The 17,789-nt window shown below is 39.4% G+C and overlaps 1 protein-coding gene across 3 annotated transcripts in view; it reads left to right on the top strand.

Annotated features, from left to right (window-relative positions):
- Nucleotides 1–17,789, top strand: part of LOC125237672 (sodium-dependent neutral amino acid transporter B(0)AT3) — a 53,335-nt gene that overhangs the window by 15,317 nt on the left and 20,229 nt on the right. For all 3 annotated transcript variants that reach the window (XM_048144811.1, XM_048144809.1, XM_048144810.1), the window contains exon 2: nt 2,042–2,702. In XM_048144811.1, coding sequence (XP_048000768.1) covers nt 2,435–2,702 — 268 coding nt within the window. In that variant the 5' untranslated portion in view covers nt 2,042–2,434. The remainder of the gene's footprint in view (nt 1–2,041; nt 2,703–17,789) is intronic.

Below are 17,789 nucleotides of genomic sequence, written 5' to 3'. Positions count from 1 at the left end.
TTAAAGTACAGTGTAAACAATGATTAAACATTGATTCTGTTGCCTAAAGTATTACAGTTTACAGAAGTTATTTTATACTATGGTTATAATTATGTGTAACACAAAACTTTTTCCCTCGCTATAGCGAGGAAATTACAACTCAAGAAACGCATTTATCACTGCTTCAAGTAGTTCCATAGGTGGTAAATCATCGTCATAGTACTCTTTATTATACTGTGACTAGATTCACCCACTTTTATCAATTTTAAAGCAGTTAATTTGACTATATCGAGGTCAAATTACTCACTAGTGGATAAAATGCGTTTTTACCCGCTGGCATTAAAAGACAAAACACGTGTTTCCGAGCTAGTGAGGGGAAAAATAAAATATTTTACCTACCTATACCTTACACAAAATCATCAGATAATTATTAGAAAAGCATGGACAATACTAATTTTTAACTTTATTTCTGTTAGAAAGGTATAAAATGAGTTGACCGTGACGTCCCTCGACTCGGCAAAACATTGTGTACCTAATATATAATTATCAATAAAAAAACTAAGCCTTAAGCATCTCCATGGCTCTCTTTTATGATACATAAGTACTTATTTTTTAATAACATTTTTATGCACCATTACTGGTGCCACGTCCATTATAGGGACGTTTAATGTACTCCACTCAGTTCAATATCAAAACATCGGCTTGATCATACGTCAGAACTGTCGTCAGAAGTTTGAAGTTGTTTGTTGTGGTCTCAAAATGTCAACACTTATTAAATGCTATCGCGTGTTCAGTATGCCGAGACGAGTAAGAATAAGGAATGTTTATCATATCATACAGGAGCCAAGGCGACGAAAGCAAAAGCGACGTTATTAGTTTAGAAAAAATAATGGTTGTAAAAAACAAATAAGTAATAAAAAGTACAGAAGTTTAGACACTATTCGAATTTCTAAGAAAACAAGTTAAAAATATTTTGACTTGTGTTATTTTCAAGTACTTATCAAAGTATAAAATTATTGTATCAGTTTTCAATTATAATTTTCTTTAATATATGGAATCTCCGATTTCGTACGAACGGTACCAAGCTAAAACCCTCTCGTGCACGAGGAGGTCTGTGCCCAGCACTGCCAGCAGTGGGACAGCAATTAGTTTTTACTCGGTAGAATTTTACCCGTGTGGTGACGGGTTAAGAATTTCATCACCCCTTTTCCTCCCGTGGGTGAGAAGAAGTCGACTATGCGATATTCTAAGAGTTTTTATACCACGTCAGTGGCAAACAGGCCCTGATGGAAAGAGTGGCATTGGAACCTGAGCTGTGGAGGATATTCTGCAATTTTTGTCGGCTATAAAAGTCTATAGTATTTACCAGTCAAAATTTAAATGTACCTACGCTTACACGTGTTTCTCAAAACCTGCCCTTGCTTCGAAGTTCATGAATGTTAATACTCGTATACCTATTCAATGCTGATGGGGACGCGGAGCTTTTTAATTAAGTATTTTTATGTAGGTAGTATGTAGGTACACGTCGTTAGAAAATGTTTATTTAATTAAATTCGTCAGCTGTTGGAATACCTATATTTTGGGGCTATTGTACTTATAGAGTTCATTGTGTACTGTAGGGAAATCCATCTACAACGCAAAACGTTTCGTTGCTTTCAACTTTTCCATGTGGACACATATTCTACTTGCCTAAATTAAAATGCCTATAGCTCATGTTTATGGTAAAGTTTTACCAGGGTTGAAAAAATAATGATAGAAAACGTGTTTGTCTAAGGCATCCCATTACTGGTGCCTCGGTCATTATACTTTAAATGCCGGGGTTTCGGTGATGATGATGATGATAAGAACATATCGTGATAAAGTGTGCCTGATGTCAAAATGTATATTTATTTCCCCAAAAACTAAAAATGACGCTCTTACTCGTCGGAAAGCATTCATTACGTACTTTCTGCGCAACATTATGTAATAAATTTCAGATTTTTTTTTTTAATTTGGGTGTCTAAGTAGTTATCAATTATTTACAAGTGTACGCGATATTAACAAAACTATTCTCTTGTTTCAGGTTCCTCAACACTATAGAATTAGCGAAAATGTCAAAGTTAAAACCATAGACTAACCGACAATAAACCAGAAAGATATGTACTTTGTCTACCTATAGTGAAGTGGATAGACAATCCACTCATATGCACAGAGAGGCCTCCCACGTCTTCAGGGATTCTCTAAAACTACGGCAGAAACTCCTACAACGGACCACCACGTACTTTAAAGTGGTAGAATTCGTAAAAAAGGACGCCATACGATTCTTCACCTACGACTACGAGATACACCAATTGATATGAATATATTTATAGTCAACGGATATCATTCGAAGAATCTCGTTAAGTTGAAACTCATTTGATTCTCTGACAATAATATTGACTCTAATTTTAGCTACTAAATAAAATAGAAATTCAAAATGGCGGTGAAAGCGGAGCCTATAGGTCCCAGAAATGGGCATGAGTTGGCGCCCTTGAATACGAGAGCTGATGGGAGCGAGCGGCCTCATGGGGTGACGATAGTTCTTCAAGGATCCAGAGGGTCCCTACAGAGGGTGCCAGAGGTGCCAGGAGAGGACAGAGCAGCCTGGTCCGGAAAGTTGCAGTTCTTCCTGTCCATTATTGGGTACTCGGTGGGGTTGGGGAATATATGGAGGTTCCCGTATCTGTGCCAGCAGAATGGAGGAGGTGAGTTTTTCTCTTTAAATGCTTATTTATCTATACTATACCATCCAATTACTGGTGCAACGACCATTATAGGTGCATTTACTTTAAATGCTCATATACTTTATGGTAAGTACATACCTACAATAATTGGTAAAAGTATTTTCCAATTTGATGTCTAATTGATATCACTTAATAAGGTCAACTTATGCCGGAATAATATACAGAGGTACAGACTACATAATGAACTCTGAATCAGAATGACTCTGAATGCTGAAGTATTTCAAGATATCATTACGTATGAATAACTCTCATTAGGCTGTGGGCCTCTCATTACTTCGCTATTCATTATCTTAATTAGTCACCAAATTACACGCAGGAGGGATGGTTGTATGTACTTATAAATTGTACTTATACACCGTGTTTTTTTTGTTTTCCTTTAAATTCTACACGCAGTTAGGTACATCATCAGGAACCACCCTGTATATTGCTTTTCGTTAAATTCGAAAAAAATATTGTTTCCCATTCCATACATAATAAATGAATTAATTAGTGTGAGAGGACCTTAATCTTAACATTAAAGTCAGTGTTAAGTGTCTGACGGCAAATGTCAAAACAAATAACATAAGGAAGTGGTAAGGGATGCCATACATGTATTCAGTAATTGTTCAGAATTAAAAAAAAATATATGTATATATTTCGTAATGGCAACACCAATAGAACACTGGTTCAAAATTAGCGTCAAGTCATTCTCTCTTGCTCGTAAAAGCTCCGCGCGGTAAGCTGCATTTTGTAGCCCGCTTTCGTCGAATATTTAATTTTCGTATTAGCTGTGTTTAAACTAGTCAAAAGTTGCTAGAAATAGATTCTGTGCCTTGAGATCAGAAGAAGAAGACACTGGAGCTGTGGTATATCAGGCGTGCAGGTAACCTTGGAGTATTGGTGAGTACGATCTGGTCTCTGAGGACCTCGCCGCCTGACACAGGAGCTTCTACATCCTACAAGCCCAGGTTAGTTGCCTTCCCTCTGAATTTCAAGGTGTTTTTTCGAAGTAATCTCATAACTGTTTTTCGTGTTCATAACCTTGTGTCGATCAAAAAATTAAAAAACCCAAAATTTACAGTCCGCTTAAACATTATCGCACATTTATTATTTGGTCCTTCGAGCCGGATCTTGGAAAGAGCCTGTGGAGCTTTAGTTTTGTCGTGTTTTAAGCTTATTCTTCATTAATTTGGTGTAAAATATTTCGTTTCGTGTTCCCACCAAAAATAGAGGGTAAGCTTATAAAATTATAAATTCTTTCGTGTGTGACTCCACAGATACGTGAAATTGTATAGGTCTGTGGAAATTGTGTGAAACGGAACGCAACTTTACCATAGACATTAGTGACAGTGACATTGACGTTAGACTTGTCTTGTGTCATATTATCGTAAACAACTTGGTATTTTCGAAGTTTTCAAACCTTTTCGTAGTGTAGTGCCTAGTTTTATATTCATCAACAATGAGTGACGATGAACCGGGATGTGCTGACAATTCGCGGGTAGCGCGTGACTATGCTGTGTTTAGATTGGAACACATAGAAGCCTCCAATCTTCTTGGTTATGTTGAACAAGACTTGATTGATTTAAGTAATCAGTTTCATAAAGCTCAAATCAAAGTATTAGCAAGTTTAAGCGCTGTACAGAGGCAGTCGGAGTGTGCGTTAACAAGAGAATTTGAGACTAAATTGAAAGCTGTCCAAGCTAGATTGCGCGCTCAGTTACTGAGTGATATCAAACCAGTAGAGGTCGCGACCCCGTTGAACCTGGCTCATTTGCCCAAAATTTCGATAAAAGCCTTCGATGGAGAACTTGAGTCGTGGGTTGCATTTCGTGATTTGTTTGACTCCCTGATTCATCGGCGGAACATACCTAAGGTAGAAAAACTGCATTATTTAGTAACCAGCTGTCAGGGTCATGCTTATGATTTGATAAAAGGATTTCCGTTGTCTGATGACAGCTATGATGTTGCATATCAAACATTAGTAAAGTATTACAATAAAAAGCGACAAATTGCTATAGTATATTATGAAAAATTATTAAATTGCGAGTCGATGAAAAATAAGCATGATATTGACAGAGTAAGCCGTCTTTTCTGTGAAAATCTTGACATTTTGTCTAAATTTCAATTGCCTGACAAGAATTTTATGCTGTTTTATCTTTTGTGGTCCAAATTGGATGTTAGTACACGCGAGGCCTTCGAGTTACAGTTGGAATCTAATGTGGATATTCCCAAATTTGAAGACTTACAGTCATTTATAGAAAAAAGAGGTCAAGCCTTGGAAAACTCCAATAGTAAAATAAAAGTACCTGCGGTAAATAATAAATCAAATAAACCCGTTACTCATATAGTTAAAAATAAAACTTCACTGATGGTGCCCTCAGCGCCTATTCTAAACTGCCCAGTGTGTGCTTCCACTGGTCATGAGTTGGAAAAATGTCCCAGTTTTTTAAACTTATCTCCCATTGATAGATTTTCGAAAGTGAAAGAGAAGAGGCTGTGTATTTTATGCCTAAAGCCCTCTCATAGTATGAGACATTGTAGATCAGCTGTTCGCTGCAATAAATGTAGTTTTCGACATAATTCCCTGCTTCATTTCGAAAAGGAAAAGGTGGTTGAGGATGGTCAAGAGTCCAAACCCACTACACAGTTGACTGCATTGTCCGTGCACACTCATGACACACCAGTAGTTTTTGCTACTGCTCTCGCCCGCATTAAAGATGGTATGGGTCGTCTGGTGCCTGTACGGATTCTTTTCGACAACGCTTCGGCTTGTAATTTTATAACTAAGCCGTTTGCAGAGAGACTTGGGCTACCAATAACTAAGTGTCGCCGATCTATCAACGGTATCGAGTATATATCAACAGCACCACTGGGGTCCACAGTTTGTGAAATATTTCCCACTAAGGGAAATAACAAATTTTCTTTCGAAGCCTTCGTTTTGTCGACAATTTGTCCGAATATGCCTTATAGTGAATTGGATTCTTCGGCATGGACACATCTGAAGGATCTTGATCTTGCTGATCCTCAGTATTATAACCCAGGGCCTGTTGACATTCTAATGAATGTGGGTCTTTTGGTGTCAGCCCTTCAACCTGGTCTAGTGAAGGGTGAGGAAGGTCAACCCGCAGCGATCAACACCGTCTTTGGTTGGTTAGTCATGGGTGACTGTGGCGTGGATATTGAGTCCTCTCGTTATCGTTCTCGTTCTCGAACAACTCCTGAAAACAAAAAGGATTGTTATCATGTTTCGTCGCTCTCTTTAAGAGAAAATAATAATCAGACTCGGGAAATTAAAAATGTCGTAAGTCCTAGTACTGATTTATTTAAATCCAATTTATCGTGTCGTAGTGGCGATGGCCTCTTGAGTGATCCCAAGACGTGTCTTCTCGTTTCGTCGGTGTCTTTGGACAATAGTATCAAAAGGTTTTGGGAAATAGAAAGTGTCGTTAGCCCAAACTCTGTTACTTTGAGCAAAGATGATTTGTCGTGTGAAAACCTTATGGGTGCGAAATATTGTCGGAATCCTGAAGGAAGAATGGTGGTCCCATTGACTTTCAATAACCTTCAGGATCGCCCCCGGTTTTCCAACTCTCGTGAAATCGCACTTAGGCGACTTCTAAATTTAGAAAAGAAGTTTGATATTAACTCTGAATTTCGGACAGCATATGTCAGTTTTATGAATGACTATTTGGAGTGTGGTCACATGGAGGAGGTCAAGGCTCCTTCGTCGGCTGAAGGTCCTTTTTATTACATACCTCATCATGGAATTTTACGCCCCGATTCGGTTTCTACCCCTTTGAGGACGGTCTTTAATGCTAGCGCCAAGGATAGTCAGGGAAAGTCTCTTAATGACACTCTGCTGCCAGGGCCAAAATTACAAAAGAATATTTTCGATTTATTAATTCGGTTTCGTTGGCATGCTGTCGTGTTCACTGGGGACATTAAACAAATGTATCGCCAATTTTTGGTGGATAAGCATCAAGACTGTGATTATCAACGCATACTTTGGCGTCCGTCTCCTTCTGAACCTGTTAAGGACTTTCGCCTGCTTACGGTAACTTACGGCGTCTCCTGTGCACCCTACCAAGCATTGTGGTGTATCTCGAAGCTGGCGCAGGAGTTTAGCGATACTGCTCCCCTGGGTGCCGCCGTTCTCAACAGGGACACGTATGTTGATGACATCGTATCAGGCGCAGATTCGGTAGAAAATGCCATACTTATTCGTGATGAGTTAATAGAAATCTTAACTTCTGCTCGGTTACATTTAAGGAAATGGACTTCCAACGATCAAGGGTTCCTCGCTAATTTGTCAGATTCCGATTTATATTCGGAACATTTTCGTAATTTCGAAGACGTTCACGACGTCTCCTTAAAGATTTTAGGTTTGTTATGGCAACCTAAATCTGACACATTTTCGTTTAAAACCTCCAACGTTGAGTGCCGTTGCACAAAACGGTCGATACTTTCAGAGATCGCTAGGATCTTTGATCCCTTGGGGTTCCTTTCGCCAGTGGTCTTCCTGGCAAAATATTTTATGCAGTTGTTGTGGGCCTCCGGACTCCACTGGGATGCGGATGCTCCAGCACCCATCGCTGAACAGTGGCTCAAGTTAAAAGCTCAACTGTCGTGTTTGAGCGCATTATCAATACCTCGTCGCATGGTTTTGTCCCATGACATTCAGATTCATGGCTTTTGTGATGCTTCGGAGCGAGGATATTGCGCAATAGTGTTTTTTGGTATGGTTAATGATGACGAAGACATTATCATTCGTCTTTGTTGCGCCAAAAGTAAAATTTCCCCACTTAAACGGTTGTCCATTGCGCGTTTGGAATTGTTGGCTGCTGTGCTTTTAGCTGATCTTGTAACGTCAGTTCGTCATGCATTAAAGGACTTCCATTTTGACGTCAAAACTTATGCTTGGTCTGATTCCACCGTGGCCTTGACATGGATTCGGTCATGTCCGTCGCGATGGAAAACGTTTGTCGCAAATCGGACCGCGGCGATTCAAGAGCAAATTGCTCCTGATTGCTGGCACCATGTATCGAGTGGTGATAATCCAGCGGATCACGGATCTCGGGGTTGCTTCCCGCTGACTTATTGCAGTGCCAGTCATGGTGGGCGGGGCCTACGTGGTTGTCTTGTCCTGAAAAGGATTGGCCAAAGTCCCTCGTGCAAAGTGACGGAGCGGCATTCGAGGAAGAAAAAGTTTTAACATTGTTTAGCGCAATGAACTCGAGTTTTATCGAGCAAATCCTTTCGAAATATTCGTCATTTCGTCGTATCGTAAATATTTTGGCGTATTGCTTTCGTTTTCTTCATAATTTCATGAACCCTTCGTTGAAAGCCTCGGTTCTGACCCTGTCGACGTGTGAAACCAACTCGGTGATACGATTTCTCGTAAGGCATGTCCAGGAGCATGTCTTTTCGACCGAAATTCGTCTCATCAAAAAGGGTTTAACTAACTCCCTGCACAAACCTCTTCGGAAATTAAATCTGTTTATCGATGAAGAGGATTTGTTGAGGGTGGGCGGAAGGTTGACCCATAATCACACGCTCGACTACGATAAGAAACACCCCATGCTGTTGCCGCGTGAACATCGGCTGACGGCTTTGGTGATAGAAGAATATCATCGTAGGTTTTCCCATCCGGGGTTACAAACCCTGCACAACCTTATTGTTCAGGATTTCTGGATTCTCTCGCCTAAGCGGGCGATCCATTCTGTCGTTTCGTCATGCATCAGATGCTTTCGCGTGCGCTCACAAGTGGCCCCACCTCCTCTCATGGGAGACTTACCGTCATTTCGTATTAGCCAGTTGAAACCATTTTCTTCTGCTGCAGTGGATTATGCAGGGCCTTTCACAATTTCGTTGGGTAGGGCAAGAGGCAGCAAATCCTACAAAGCATATATTTGTGTCTTTGTTTGCACTGCCACCAAGGCAGTCCATTTTGAACTCGTTTCTGAGCTCACTTCAGAAGCCTACTTGGCAGCCCTGCGCCGCTTCATCTCGCGTCGCGGCCGCTGCTCAAGAATTATATCGGACCAAGGCCGAAATTTTATTGGCGCCAGCAATATACTTAAAGATTTAATGGCGAATGCTTCCCAGAAGGAGCAAATTGAATTCGTTTTCAACCCGCCGGGTAGTCCACATTTCTCGGGCTTGGCCGAAGCTGGGGTCAAATCAGTTAAAACTCATCTGTCACGGGTAATAGGTTTACAACGTTTGACTTATGAAGAATTTTATTCTGTCCTGACCCAATTAGAGTCTATGCTGAACTCACGGCCTTTATCGCCCGTCAGTTCAGACCCTAACGACCTATCGGTACTAACTCCTGGTCATTTCCTCACACTCGAACCTTTAACGATATTACCAGAAAGCAATTTCACTGATGTTAAGATTAGTCCACTTCAAAGGTGGAAACTACTTCAAAAAATACACCAAGATTTTTGGCGCAAATGGCACTTGGAATACTTGCACACCTTGCACCAACGCCAAAAATGGTTCAACAAACTCCCTGACTTAAAAGTTGGGACTCTTGTTCTCATTGTTAATGAGCAATGCAGCCCACTTAATTGGCCTTTAGGCCGTATCGTGCAATTGCATCCTGGGAACGACGGGATTTGTCGCGTCGCCACCATTCGCACAGCCTCTGGACAGTATAAACGCCCAGTTGTAAAACTGTGCCCTTTACCTCTTAACGATAACTAACGTCCCCGTGGTGCGTCACTCATGTAGAGTCTGAATAAAACTCAAGTGTGTGACAAAAATTAGCAATAATTTAGATATAATTACTTTCCATATAGCTTATAAACTTAAAAAAAATAACTTACTGTATTTTTGGTGGGCGGTAATGTTCAGAATTAAAAAAAAATATATGTATATATTTCGTAATGGCAACACCAATAGAACACTGGTTCAAAATTAGCGTCAAGTCATTCTCTCTTGCTCGTAAAAGCTCCGCGCGGTAAGCTGCATTTTGTAGCCCGCTTTCGTCGAATATTTAATTTTCGTATTAGCTGTGTTTAAACTAGTCAAAAGTTGCTAGAAATAGATTCTGTGCCTTGAGATCAGAAGAAGAAGACACTGGAGCTGTGGTATATCAGGCGTGCAGGTAACCTTGGAGTATTGGTGAGTACGATCTGGTCTCTGAGGACCTCGCCGCCTGACACAGGAGCTTCTACATCCTACAAGCCCAGGTTAGTTGCCTTCCCTCTGAATTTCAAGGTGTTTTTTCGAAGTAATCTCATAACTGTTTTTCGTGTTCATAACCTTGTGTCGATCAAAAAATTAAAAAACCCAAAATTTACAGTCCGCTTAAACATTATCGCACAGTAATTATTATTTTTTTAATAATTCGGTAACAGTAAGAGTTATGATGCTAGTTTCTTAGAGAAATTAATTGTATTTGACCTAAAGAACCTTCTCTTAAAGTTAGCGGAATTCAATAAAAACACGGTGTATATACATTTTGGCAAATTCCTGATACGTGCACCCATGATACGAAGGTTTAATAGGGAAAATTAAAAATATTTGTATTTAAAAAAAAAAAAAAAAAATCTGGATGCTGATTTATATTGTATTGGTTTTGTTTAAGTATGTTGTAATATAGTTCCAATCCATACTAATATAAATGTTCACAAGACCAAGAGGCGTATTATAAATATCAATAATAATGATGACCGGACCGATTCAAAACTAAAGAGACGTCAATATTTATCTCTTGGTCCGACACGGATCGGATATGCCAGGAGCAGAAATGACATTTTCACCACACTTTGTTCTCTTTGTTATTCGAAAACAGATAGGAAAATTGCATTTTATCCACAAGAGTGCAAAGTAATTTCATACAAATTTTAACTTGATGTCCAGGCCTCGGATTATTTTTCGCATGGTAAGATGAAAGAAAACTATGGAGTCGATATTAAAACTACACTTTAATTCATATTCATACTCATACTCACTAATTTTCTTAGTTCCGTAATTAAATACTTTTGTCCCTTGTGCAGGTTGACAGATCGAAAATGTTAATCGAAAATTAATCTTACTGAATGTAATTAAAATTATTTATGTGGTGTGATTTGGGAAGCCTTTTGCTTGGTAAAGGGTTACATTTACCCTGTAACTATATCAAATTAGTTACTATTTTGTTTGGTTCAGACTACTTTGTTGCGGTAAACGTAATGCTAAGTACTAGCTGATTTATCAAAAATCATTTGCATGTCAATGTCATGTCAATCATTCACGACGCGATGTGTCACTTAATTATTTATTGCAATCGGTGAGTGCAATAATTACGTAAACAATTATGTCTGATCCGCAAGTTTCTGCAATTTTATACTGGATAGAACCTTACAAAGATCTAAAATACGATCATGAGAAATGTGTTACTAGTACTTAGCATTACGTTTACCGCAACAAAGTAGTCTGAACCAAACAAAATAGTAACTAATTTGATATAGTTACAGGGTAAATGTAACCCTTTACCAAGCAAAAGGCTTCCCAAATCACACCACATAAATAATTTTAATTACATTCAGTAAGATTAATTTTCGATTAACATTTTCGATCTGTCAACCTGCACAAGGGACAAAAGTATTACGGGACTAAGAAAATTAGTGAGTATGAGTATGAATATGAATTAAAGTTTAGTTTTAATATCGACTCCATAGTTTTCTTTCATCTTACCATGCGAAAAATAATCCGAGGCCTGTTGATGTCTTAAGCTGGCTGGTAGAATTTACCTATAAATGACGATTTCGTATCATAAATATTGAAAAAAATTACGGGTTTGATTTAGTTTTATGTTTTTAGTCAGTATTTTGCTCGTTTTGGTGTGGTGAAAAATGTGTTTCACTCGGTGGCAAAGTTTGTTTAACCTTCGTGCCTTGAAACCCTCGCAACTCTTAAGATTCCACTTTTTGAACAACTCGCTACGCTCGTGGTTCAATATTGGAATCTTACGCTTGCTCGGGTATCAATATTGGCACGTGCGGTTAAACAACAACTTTGCCCCCTTGTAAAAAAAATAACTATTCTTCAATCAATTGGTATTGAAACCATACTGATTGCAACAGTGTCCGTAGCTCGTCTACGTGCTACGCCGTAGTCTCGTAGCAGATCGATAGCGCAGCCCAAACGGACTAAAAATAGATGCCTCCTACGCTTTGTTCACTTTAACACTTTCGAAACCGGGCTCTACGCGGCGCTACGACATTTTCGCTACATACGGGGAAACCCATGTAATCGGCTACGCTTCTACGAGCGGTGTGCCCGACAGTCGGGTTCTTGGTAGCGAAAGTGTTTAAATAACTTCGACGCAGAACGGACATGTCAAAACAAGGACCGTCGTCAAATATTGACGGTGCTGTGGTCAACGACCGGTGAATTGACAAGATTCAGTTTTTTAACTCCTAAAATTTTAAACGATATGTCACACCAGCCACTTAGACAACTGGTAGGTACACTAAGCAACTTATTTACTAAGGGAATAAGAAAAAATGCGAAAAATATTTGGCTACAGCATACGACAGCCCAGACGGACTAAAATAGACGTCCTACATACGCCCTACGCCTTCGTTATTGACTTTAAAATAACTTCGACACAAAACGGACACTCGTCAAAACATGGACCGTCGTAAAATATTGACGGTACTGTGGGGTCGATGGTTGGTAAATTGACAAAAGTTTATACCTACAAGTTACACCAGCCACTGACACCTGAGACTACCTGCTAAGCCACGGTCCTGGGTTCGAATCCCGGTAAGGCCATTTATCAGTGCGATGAGCAGAGATATTTATTCCTGAGTCATGGATTTTTTCTATGTATAAGTATTTGTTTATTTTATTATATATATCGTTGTCTGAGTACCCACAACACAAGCCTTCTTGAGCTCACCGTGGGACTCGGTCAATTTGTGTAAGAATGTCCTATAATATTTATTATTATTTATTTATTTACTAAACGACATCAAAAAGGCATATAGAATTTCCTCAAAACTTCTGCCTGATACAACATTTACCGATCCCCGTGGTAAGACCTAGGTTTTACCAAAACAATGACGGTAAAAGCTCGAAGTAAACAACAAATATTTCTCACTTTGGGATTTTAGCAATCGGCATCGGTGAAACCTAGGATTTACCTGTAAAACCTTATATAAACCCTATTATATATATAGCAAAAACAGTGATAATCATGACAGCGTACATTGAAAACACAAAATAAAGTAAGTTGGAAATGGAGTCTAATTTTATATGGGTATATTATCGGGACAAAATGGGGACCCGGCAGACCACGTATGCGATCGCGGAACGAGCTAGACTCCTTTTTGTAAGAATGGCCGAGGACTGCTCAACACAGGGAAGAGTGGAAGAAGCGGGGGGAGGCCTTTGCCCAGCAGTGGGACATGACAGGCTCCCAATAATAATAAGTCCAGTAAGTACCTAGACTTGGCTCACGAGATAACCGCCATGTGGGATGTTGATTCGACGATCATTGTTTCGATAGTCGTTTCAGCGAACGGTCTCATAGCGAAGTCTCGACCGACATCTTAAGAGACTCTCGCTAGCTGGCTGGATCAAGGGTCAGATGCAGAAGGCGGTGATCTTGGACACGGCGCGGATAGTCCGACGGTTCCTCTCTCTGCAGCCCTAACCACCGGCAGCTTGGGCCCTGCCCCGCTGCTGGTGGCACCCTAGGTTAGGTTTTTTATAATGTGTTTATATATATTTTGGTTTGTTTTGTATTTTACTTTTATATTCATATTATAAACAGCCTAACTTAACTTAACAAAAAGATGAATAAAGGAAATAATAATAATATAATACCGGGTGGAATGTCAACATGTCATTAGTTACTCAATCGATTAATAACAACAACAGAACAAAGTAGCAAATTGTATAAACAAGACACCGGTATAGATCGGCAGAACAGTAATTGAATACACCAGTATCAGTAAAACATGACTTATATCTAAGGCCATACGGCCGACCATTAAGATCAAAACGATAGCGTTTGGGCAATATGCTTTCAATTTTATTACCATCCCTAAAAGCCTGACACAATACGGCTGTTTTCTGGCTAGAAATAGCCTCTTTTATAGTCTAACGAATAATGTTAGGTAACACAATGTTGCGCAACATTTGTTTTAGTTTTTACGTGGTTTTATAAGACTTGACATAGGGTTGCAAAAAAAACGGTTTTTTTTCTGGCTTGAAAAAAAAAACTGTTTTTCTTCTGGAGGATATTTTTTTATTTAAGTACGAAATCTCAACATTTGCAAAGCAGTTAATACTGTTATACGGTTTTTTAGACTGAATGTAATTTATTAAACGAATTTAATCAAATAACTTTAATTTCTGGTCTTATAAAAGTAAAGTAACATTTACGAAATCCGTAGTTGGTAGTTATCACTATTTACTGTTGGCAACACCACCGCCTCTCCACGCTCCATGCCGCATCGGGGATTCCCCAATAAACGTTTGTATAATCGAATTAAAATGTAGGTACGTTAATATTGTTATTGAAACACGTTACAACTCACGAAAAACCGTTAAGGTCGAATTATTAATTCATCTGAAAGAAAAAAACCATAGGTATTTAGAAAAAAAACAATGGTGCTCGGTTTTTTCATTTCAAAAACATTTGGTTTTTTTTCTATTTGCAACCCTAACTTGACACGCCAATGTAATGCCCAATAAATGACACCCGTCTATCACTATAACTATGATATGATTTAAGACTGAACCTGACATCTACATATAGTCCATTTCAAATCATTTTCAAATATCGTAAAAAGTGCTAACGGGCCTTCGTATTTGAAATAAAAGTATACTTAGCCGGTCTAGTGTGTCCTGTGTGTCAGTCATCTTTTATTGCGTACTTTTATTAAAAAAAAAAAAAAAAAACATTATAGGACATTCTTACACAGATTGGCCGAGTCTCACGGTAAGCTCAAGAAGGCTTGTGTTGTGGGTACTCAGACAACGATATATAATATACAAATAACTACTTAAATACATAGAAAACATCCATGACTCAGGAACAAATATCTGTGGTCATCACACAAATAAATTCCCTTACCGGGATTCGAACCCGCGACTGTGATGGCGTAGCTGGCAGGGCCACTACCGTCTAGGCCAGACCGGTCGTCAACCAATTATAAAAGTGAGACAAGTCCAGTATAAAATGCTCAAGTTCTTTAGCTCCAGTATAAAATGCACAAAACTTAGGAAATAATCTGGCAGATACCTAATGGCCAAATAAAACGTCAATTAGTCAGTGCGAATGACGTCAGCTCAAATAAAAGTGAGTCATCATTTATGCCACGAAATGGATTTACGGTTCTCAAGTTCGTTTTCATATCTTGTATATTTTTGTGTTCTTGTTGTATTACTACGTATTATGAAATATATTAGTCAAAATAAACTCAAATAAGGCCACGGCAAAAATTAGCTGTATTTTTCGACCTTAAGTTATTGCGGACAGGGAAGAGGTAGAATAGGCTACTAGACTCATATCGAATTTGGCACAGTAAATGATTGTATATTGTAGTATTTGACATAAAAAAAACCGGCCAAGTGCGAGTCGGACTCGCCCACCGAGGGTTCCGTACCTACAAAACTATTAGGTACTTTTACGTTACTCACATAAGTCTAAAGACTGGGCTAGGCTAGAAGTATAGGTTCTCTAATGAGCATAATTGTGTTTAGCGCCACCTCTCGACGAATTCGCAAACTAATTAGCACAGCTTGCGTGAGGTCTTTTATAATGTTAACCAAATTCAACATTTTTATTTTATTTTAAAGTAGGTGTTTTATGTAAAATTTCGTAGCTATAAATTTTAACACCTTTATTCATAAACGTACACTAAAGTTATCCAGCCGATAAAGTTCGTTTGTCCCTTTCTATCACACCAATACGTCGGAAAGGGACAACCGAACTTTATCGGCTTGATAACTTAGTGTACGTTTATGAATAACGGGGTGAGTATTACCGTACTGTAAAAATGTAATGTATACGGATTAATGAATTTAATATAGATAGGTAATTATTCATATGTGGCAAAACGAAGGAAATTGTTTACACCTTCGCAATAAGTATCTAATGATATTTTTTTAATTTACCATGTTACTTCACGTACTTATTTTACTTATTTTAAAAACTCTAAAAATGTCTATTGAGTTTCTGTCGCAGACCACCATGTGGCTTCTGCATATTCTGCGCTGTGATAGAGTTGCCATAGTAGGTATGTATATATTGTATAATAGGCAATAAGAGGCAAAAAACATATTGTGCTAAAATATTTAAAATACCTACAGTCATTTCCGAAACGTGTGAATTCACGTCAATACTTTCTTTTATCAGTATTACACGGAGTAGGTAAACGTTTCGTGGCAGCGGCAGCGCACACTGCAGAGAGCGCACGTGGACACCGGCGCGGCGCCACAGAATATATAATAGCACAAGTAAAGAAGGCCCACTGCTTTGATGTTTCCGAAATGCCGCCTTTTTAACCCCCGACGCAAAAACGAAGGGGTGTTATAAGTTTGACGTGTCTGTCTGTCTGTCTGTCTGTCCGTCTGTCTGTCTGTTTGTCTGTCTGTCTGTCCGTCTGTCTGTCTGTTTGTCTGTCTGTCTGTCTGTTTGTCTGTCTGTATGTGTGTCTGTCTGTGGCACCGTAGCTCCCGAACCGATGAACCGATTTTGATTTAGTTTTTTTTGTCTGAAAGCTGAGTTAGTCGGGAGTGTTCTTAGCCATGTTTCATGAAAATCGGTCCACTATGTCACGGTCGGGGGTTTTTTCAAAATTTTAATTTTGTGGTTAGGTTAGGTTAGGTTATTAAATACCTACAACATTCTTACAAAGAAACGAGCCGCACGTGCGCGGCGTCCGGTGATAGGGTTACCAATGGATCCAAACGAATTAATACTCACATTAAATGTTATATTATTATATTCAAGTCTTGAGTACTTTCTAGGTATATACGCTGTATTTATATATTTTTGTTCAAGGTTCCAACATCACAAGCCTTATTGAACTTTTCCGTGGGACTTAATCAGTAGTAGATCTGTATAAGAATATCTTTTGGTATTTATTTTATTCAATATGTCTATTTAATTAAGTATTATTAGCCATTCCACCCGCGGACATCGCTTAAAAAACCTCGCGACGTAAAGTAACAATAGAAAGTGCGAACGTGCATTCCGTGAGAATGTGCGCCACCCCTGAGTAGGCCGCGAACTCGCGGCCACAGCTCGCGGCCGCCAGGATATACTTGTAGCGCGGCGATAGGATAGCGGAGTGAGCCGCCCCTGGCAGCGCCAGCGGACGCGTCTGTGTGCGTGAGCTAGGTATGCATACAACTACAACTGCTGTAGGCACCGCCCCCCCCTCAGCGCGTCCTCTGCGGCGCGGCGATAATCACCTAGCCCTAAGGCCCTGGTTTCTCTGGCCCGTCACATGCGCCCGGCGGCGTTTGGATGTGAGCCGCATGTGCCGCTGTGCCACACGCTGTCAGTCGCGGGTGCGTGGGTTTTCTGACCCTTGGTCACCCGTCGTCGGCGACGGAACTCAGAAGCTCTGGTAGACTGATTTTTGAACTGTTGTGTTGTGCTCTGATCAAAATGAATGCAAAAATACTTACATTGTAATTCTTAGAGGAAGAAGATTATACGCGACTTAATCCGTCCATATAAATATTGATATTACCCAAAAAAAAAGAGACAGTCAAACGATATTTTTGTATGAAACCGGCAAAAAGAAAGTGAAATTTTTAACTTGGTACTCAAACACTTGCATTGTACTAAAGAAAAAATTACATCATATATTCGATTAAGTATATCGAAAACAGTTCACAGAAGTACAATTCATCCATTGAATTACTATGTACTAACATACTAGAAATGACACCCCAAACAAAGTCTGTGCTCCGGCCGGCAGCGTGCGGCGCATGCGTGGGGAGGTACCGTGTCATAGAGTAAGACTTGACCAATGACCACATAGACGCGACACTCTTAGTGTAGACCTTTTTTTATACTTTTTGTAAAATACTAACCCCCTTATTCATAAA

The sequence above is a fragment of the Leguminivora glycinivorella genome, chromosome 22 (assembly GCF_023078275.1).
Source record: "Leguminivora glycinivorella isolate SPB_JAAS2020 chromosome 22, LegGlyc_1.1, whole genome shotgun sequence".
NCBI lineage: Eukaryota > Metazoa > Arthropoda > Insecta > Lepidoptera > Tortricidae > Leguminivora > Leguminivora glycinivorella.
This window is presented reverse-complemented; position numbering and strand designations above follow the sequence as displayed.